Source organism: Cololabis saira, chromosome 20 (assembly GCF_033807715.1).
Source record: "Cololabis saira isolate AMF1-May2022 chromosome 20, fColSai1.1, whole genome shotgun sequence".
NCBI classification, from domain to species: Eukaryota; Metazoa; Chordata; class Actinopteri; order Beloniformes; family Belonidae; genus Cololabis; species Cololabis saira.
The window spans coordinates 32,222,983-32,230,134 of record NC_084606.1 but is presented as its reverse complement, the minus strand read 5'-3'; the positions used below and the strand labels follow the sequence as shown (position 1 = coordinate 32,230,134).

Below are 7,152 nucleotides of genomic sequence, written 5' to 3'. Positions count from 1 at the left end.
AAACTCAGATTATAAGTGTGCTCTGCATGCAAAACAAGTGTGTTAACTAGCTACTGTTAAATATTGTACCGTATTTGGATCGGTATACATCTGTACCGTACAAACAACCTTGTACCGAAACGGTTCGGTACCAATTTGTGTACCGTTACACCCCTATTGAAGAACACTGGATATGGTGCCGCCAGGCAGAGAAAAGAGAGGAACACCAAGATTTTTGGATGTGTTTAAAAAAAACATGCAGTTGGTTGATGTAACAAGGGAAGATGAAAAAGACAGGGTAGAAGGTGGAAATGAATGATCTGCTGTGGGAACTTATGAAGGGAAAAGCCAGTTTTTTTTTTTTTACACACAGACATGTTTTCAGTCCGTTTCCCAGATTTAAACCATTTAGACAATTTTGTTTGTTGTTCAAATTGTCGTCTAGGTCTTTAGAAAGAAAGGGGGAAAACAATTACTTTTCATTGAATCTTGAACTGTTCCTCAAAAAAGTGTGAGTACCCCGGTACTTACCTTGTTTGTGCTTGAGGCATGCTCATGTTGAGTTTGTGGCATTTTTGACTTGAATTGTCGTCCGGTACGAAGCTGGGTAGTCAAAGTCAAGGCGCCTCACAACAGCAATCTTTGGGCTGTATTTGAAAAACACTCCAGAAAAAGGGGAAGGTATGGGATCATCTGTCTGCTGAATTTTGTTGCTTGAGCCAAAATTCGATGTTGATGCATTTGACCTCTTGTCTGCTGTCACTGTGCTTTGAGATGCAACTCCTGAAGATGTTACGGCTGTTGTTGCCAATGGTGAAGTTTTTACCGCATCCATCTTCCTCTCAGTCGGAGATGATGCCCAAGTTGCGGTTGTTGTTGAGGATACCAACACAATTGCTGGAGGAGAAGGGCTATCCAAAGTTTTGCTTGAGAAGGATGAGGCATTTTGTGGTTGTTGTATACTTTGTAATGTTGTATCATAATGTAGTTTGGTGATGTTAGCCGTATCTGTGGGTGTCGCCAAAGATCTTGATGACGTGATGGAAGATGCTGAACTCTGTGGTGGAGGTGAGATCATAGCTGTTGGGTGTGGATCTGTGGTTCCCAGCTTCTCCAGTGGCTTAAGTGACACATGGGAAAGTGTTGCCAAATATGTTGGTGCGGGGCTTGTGCTTGATGATATTGGTGCTTCAGAAAATAAACCATTTCTCTGTGATGGACTTGGATTTGTTGTAGTCTTTGAGATAAGTTGCATCTCTTTTGTTGTTAGTAAAGATGTTTTTTTGCTTTCTAACACAGTATACAGAGACTTTGTTTCTTCCTCTCGACTGGTTGTTTGTGATGATGATGATGATACGACAGATACTGTGGAGGGTAATGTCGCCACTGTAGATGAAACGGACTGTGCTGTTGTTGCTGTGAATGTGGTTTCCCCGGATCCTTTAGATTGTCGTGTTGATATCAGTTGTGTTGATTTGGTCACATTTCCTCTTTGTGTTGTTGGCAGACTGTTATTAGTTTGTGTTGAAGCTGTGAGTGATGCAGTTGTCATTGTTGGCGAGGTAGAAAATTGTGTTGTTACAAATGTTGAACTTTGTAATGTGCTTCTCTCTGTTGTTTGTACTGATGCAGATAAAGTAGTTGGCGCTCTTGTTTCTGTAGATGTTTTTGTGGCTGTTCCTTTAACAGTGTCTATAGAAGCAGATGGTGTTACCGCGGTGGCTGTTGTTATGGACCCAACCTCTTGTGACAGTGTAATGCCTATAGATGGATGAATATTGGCTGTAGGTGGAATAGATGGTGATTGTGTTGGTGTCAGTACTGTTTCCATAGTCCTTGTGGTTGTGACTTCTGTTGCCGTAGAAACCGATTCACTGTGTGTTGGTGTCCCTTGATTTGTGTGTTGTGCAGCTGTGGTTTGACGTCCTGTAAATGACACTGATGATGTGGTTGGAGCTCCTGATTTGGTTGTTGAGTGTGTATCTTTTGTTCTTAGCCTCTCAGTTGTCTCCAGTTGCTTAGGTGACTCTTGCGAACGTGTTGCCAAATATGTAGGTGCAGAGCTTGTGTCTGACGATGGTGTTGATTCAAGAGATAAAGCATTTGTTGCTGATGGAGCTGGATTTGTAGTCATTGTAGGTCGTATTTCTGTAGTTGGTGTTAGCAAAGAGGCTTGGTTACCTATTATTGCACTGGTCTGAGACTTTGTTTCTTCCTCTGGAGTGGTTGTTTGTGATGATCTTTGTGATGATGCTTTGGAGTATGTTGAAATCACTGTATATGAAACAGACTCCGCTTTTGTTGCTGTGAATGTGGTTTCCCCAGATCCTCTGGATTGTCCTGTTGGTGTCAGTTGTGTTGATTTGGTCACAGTTCCTCTATGTGTTGTTGGCAGACTGTGATTAGTTTGTGTTGAAGCTGTGAGTGATGCAGATGTCGGTGTTGGCGAGGTAGAAAATTGTGTTGTTACAAATGTTGAACTTTCTCCTGGAGTTGTTGATTTTGTGTCTGTAGTTGAAATTTTTAATGTACTTTTCAGTGTTGTTTGTGCTGATGCAGATAGAGTAGTTGGCGCTCTTGTTTCTGTAGATGTTGTTGTGGCTGTCCCTTTAACAGTGTCTATAGAAGGAGATGGTGTTACCATGGTGGCTGTTTTTATAGATCCAACCTCTTGTATCAGTGTAAGGCCTATAGATGGATGAATATTGGCTGTAGGTGGAATAGATGGTGATTGTGTTGGTGTCAGTGCTGTTTCCATAATCCTTGTGGTTGTGACTTCTGTTGCCGTAGAAACCGATTCACTGTGTGTTGGTGTCCCTTGATTTGTGTGTTGTGCAGCTGTGGTTTGTCGTCCTGTAAATGACACTGATGATGTGGTTGGAGCTCCTGATTTGGTTGTTGAGTGTGGATCTGTTCTTAGCCTCTCAGTTGTCTCCAGTTGTTTAGGTAACATTTGGGAACGTGTTGCCAAATATGTAGGTGCAGAGCGTGTGTCTGACGATGGTATTGATTCAAGAGATAAGGCATTTGTTGATGATGGAGCTGGATTTGTCGTTGTTGTAGTTAGTAATTCTGTAGTTGGTGTTAGCAAAGAGGCTTGGTTACCTATTATTGCACTGGTCAGAGACTTTGTTTCTCCCTCTGGAGTGGTTGGTTGTGATGATCTTTGTGATGATGCTTTGGAATATGTTGAATTTGCTGTAGAGTATGTTGAATTCACTGTAGATAAAACAGACTCTGCTGTTGTTACTTTGGATGTGGTTTCCCCGGATCCTTTAGATTGTCCTGTTGATGTCAGTTGTGTTGATTTAGTCACAGTTCCTCTTTGTGTTGTTGGCAGACTGTTATTAGTTTGTGTTGAAGCTGTGAGTGATGCAGTTGTCATTGTTGGCGAGGTAGAAAATTGTGTTGTTACAAATGTTGAACTTTGTAATGTGCTTCTCTCTGTTGTTTGTGCTGATGCAGATAAAGTAGTTGGCGCTCTTGTTTCTGTAGATGTTTTTGTGGCTGTTCCTTTAACAGTGTCTATAGAAGCAGATGGTCTTACCGTGGTGGCTGTTGTTATGGACCCAACCTCTTGTGACAGTGTAATGCCTATAGATGGATGAATATTGGCTGTAGGTGGAATAGATGGTGATTGTGTTGGTGTCAGTACTGTTTCCATAGTCCTTGTGGTTGTGACTTCTGTTGCCGTAGAAACCGATTCACTGTGTGTTGGTGTCCCTTGATTTGTGTGTTGTGCAGCTGTGGTTTGACGTCCTGTAAATGACACTGATGATGTGGTTGGAGCTCCTGATTTGGGTGTTGGGTGTGTATCTGTTGTTCTTAGCCTCTCAGTGGTCTCCAGTTGCTTAGGTGACACTTGGGAAAGTGTTTCCAAATATGTTGGTGCAGAGCTTGTGTCTGACGATGGTGTTGATTCAAGAGATAAAGCATTTGTTGATGATGTAGCTAGATTTGTCGTCGTTGTAGTTAGTAATTCTGTAGTTGGTGTTAGCAAAGAGGCTTGGTTAGAAGCAGATGGTGTTGCCATGGTGGCTGTTGTTATGGACCCAACCTCTTGTGTCAGTGTAAGGCCTATAGATGGATGAATATTGGCTGTAGGTGGAATAGATGGTGATTGTTTTGGTTTCAGTACTGTTTCCATAGTCCTTGTGGTTGTGACTTCTGTTGCTGTAGAAACCGATTCACTGTGTGTTGGTGTCCCTTGATTTGTGTGTCGTGCAGCTGTGGTTTGTCTTCCTGTAAATGACACTGATGATGTGGTTGGAGCTCCTGATTTGGTTGTTGAGAGTGTATCTATTGTTCTTAGCCTCTCAGTGGTCTCCAGTTGCTTAGGTGACACTTGGGAAAGTGTTTCCAAATATGTTGGTGCAGAGCTTGTGTCTGACGATGGTGTTGATTCAAGAGATAAAGCATTTGTTGATGATGTAGCTAGATTTGTCGTCGTTGTAGTTAGTAATTCTGTAGTTGGTGTTAGCAAAGAGGCTTGGTTAGAAGCAGATGGTGTTGCCATGGTGGCTGTTGTTATGGACCCAACCTCTTGTGTCAGTGTAAGGCCTATAGATGGATGAATATTGGCTGTAGGTGGAATAGATGGTGATTGTTTTGGTTTCAGTACTGTTTCCATAGTCCTTGTGGTTGTGACTTCTGTTGCTGTAGAAACCGATTCACTGTGTGTTGGTGTCCCTTGATTTGTGTGTCGTGCAGCTGTGGTTTGTCTTCCTGTAAATGACACTGATGATGTGGTTGGAGCTCCTGATTTGGTTGTTGAGAGTGTATCTATTGTTCTTAGCCTCTCAGTGGTCTCCAGTTGCTTAGGTAACATTTGGGAAAGTGTTGTCAAATACGTAGGTGGAGAGCTTGTGTCTGACGATGGTGTTGATTCAAGAGATAAGGCATTTGTTGATGATGTAGCTAGATTTGTCGTCGTTGTAGTTAGTAATTCTGTAGTTGGTGTTAGCAAAGAGGCTTGGTTAGAAGCAGATGGTGTAACCATGGTGGCTGTTGTTATGGACCCGACCTCTTGTGTCAGTGTAAGGCCTATAGATGGATGAATATTGGCTGTAGCTGGAATAGTTGGTGATTGTGTTGGTGTCAGTACTGTTTCCATAGTCCTTCTTGTTGTGACTTCTGTTGCCGTAGAAACCGATTCACTGTTTGTTGGTGTCCCTTGATTTGTGTGTTGTGCAGCTGTGGTTTGTCGTCCATGCACTGATGATGTGGTTGGAGCTCCTGATTTGGTTGTTGAGTGTGTATCTTTTGTTCTTAGCCTCTCAGTTGTCTCCAGTTGCTTAGGTGAAGCTTGCGAACGTGTTGCCAAATATGTTGGTGCAGAGCTTGTGTCTGACAATGGTGTTGATTCAAGAGATAAAGCATTTGTTGCTGATGGAGCTGGATTTGTAGTCATTGTAGGTCGTATTTCTGTAGTTGGTGTTAGCAAAGAGGCTTGGTTACCTATTATTGCACTGGTCAGAGACTTTGTTTCTTCCTCTGGAGTGGTTGTTTGTGATGATCTTTGTGATGATGCTTTGGAGTATGTTGAATTCACTGTATATGAAACAGACTCCGCTTTTGTTGCTGTGAATGTGGTTTCCCCAGATCCTCTGGATTGTCCTGTTGGTGTCAGTTGTGTTGATTTGGTCACAGTTCCTCTATGTGTTGTTGGCAGACTGTGATTAGTTTGTGTTGAAGCTGTGAGTGATGCAGATGTCGGTGTTGGCAAGGTAGAAAATTGTGTTGTCACAAATGTTGAACTTTGTCCTGGAGTTGTTGATTTTGTGTCTGTAGTTGACATTTTTAATGTACTTTTCAGTGTTGTTTGTGCTGATGCAGATAGAGTAGTTGGCGCTCTTGTTTCTGTAGATGTTGTTGTGGCTGTCCCTTTAACAGTGTCTATAGAAGGAGATGGTGTTACCATGGTGGCTGTTGTTATAGATCCAACCTCTTGTATCAGTGTAAGGCCTATAGATGGATGAATATTGGCTGTAGGTGGAATAGATGGTGATTGTGTTGATGTCAGTACTGTTTCCATAGTCCTTGTGGTTGTGACTTCTGTTGCCGTAGAAACCGATTCACTGTGTGTTGGTGTCCCTTGATTTGTGTGTTGTGCAGCTGTGGTTTGTCGTCCATGCACTGATGATGTGGTTGGAGCTCCTGATTTGGTTGTTGAGTGTGTATCTTTTGTTCTTAGCCTCTCAGTTGTCTCCAGTTGCTTAGGTGAGACTTGGGAAAGTGTTTCCAAATATGTAGGTGCAGAGCTCGTGTCTGACGATGGTGTTGATTCAAGAGATAAAGCATTTGTTGCTGATGGAGCTGGATTTGTAGTCATTGTAGGTCGTATTTCTGTAGTTGGTGTTAGCAAAGAGGCTTGGTTACCTATTATTGCACTGGTCTGAGACTTTGTTTCTTCCTCTGGAGTGGTTGTTTGTGATGATCTTTGTGATGATGCTTTGGAATATGTTGAATTCACTGTTGAGTATGTTGAATTCACTGTATATGAAACATACTCTGCTTTTGATGCTGTGGATGTGGTTTCCCCAAATCCTATAGATTGTCCTGTTGATGTCAGTTGTGTTGATTTGGTCACAGTTCCTCTTTGTGTTGTTGTAGAGACTTTAGCTTGGTTTTCCTCCACTTGTGTTGCTTTTGTTTCTTCCCTTGGTTCTGACATTCCTGTGTTAACCTCTTTGGTCACTTTTCCATCATAGCTCGATGTCATTCCGGTTAACGTAACCGTACTTGGAATTTGAGGATGCTCTTTGCCCTCTATTAATGTGCTGACATAACTGATTGGAGAACTTATCGGCTGAGGCAAGGCTGTAACTGTGCAGACAGCTTGGTGAAGGGTGGGCCAGGGGAAGGGGGAGAGCATCACAGGTAAATTAGAATTTTTTAGTAATTTATTGCTCAAAAATAACATCTAAAAGCACACAGAGAACAACCTGTGCCAACAGAGCTATTATTACTTGCTGAATATTAAGATAACAAAATTAAGTTAAAAGAAAATTCAGAAGTTTTCATAATAACTATTTACTTATTTCTGGCACAATTCATTCCCATATTACTTATCTGTTTGTATCTTTTTTAAACTACATAACATAAATGGTGGAAAGTGAGCAAGTCCGCAACTGGCTAACGATTAATTTTAAAATAATTTGAAATGTTACTGCA

General features: G+C 41.9%; 1 protein-coding gene across 1 annotated transcript; it reads right to left on the bottom strand.

Annotated features, from left to right (window-relative positions):
* Positions 1-977: 977 nt before the first annotated feature.
* Positions 978-6,779, bottom strand: LOC133420502 (mucin-2-like). Its single transcript, XM_061710196.1, has 2 exons — positions 2,161-6,779; positions 978-1,099 (listed from the first exon to the last, which is right to left on the bottom strand). The coding sequence occupies exons 1-2, from the start codon at positions 6,698-6,700 to the stop codon at positions 978-980; spliced, it is 4,662 nt and encodes a 1,553-aa protein (XP_061566180.1). The 5' UTR covers positions 6,701-6,779.
* Positions 6,780-7,152: the final 373 nt, after the last annotated feature.

What these genes read in the sequence shown, in the direction of transcription:
- LOC133420502 (XM_061710196.1), bottom strand. Translation starts at nt 6,700, where the DNA reads ATGACATCGAGCTATGATGGAAAAGTGACCAAAGAGGTTAACACAGGA. An exon ending in TCAGACCAGTGCAATAATAG is followed by an intron (nt 1,100 to 2,160) that starts GTAACCAAGCCT and finishes GTGTCACTTAAG; the next exon opens with CCACTGGAGAAGCTGGGAAC.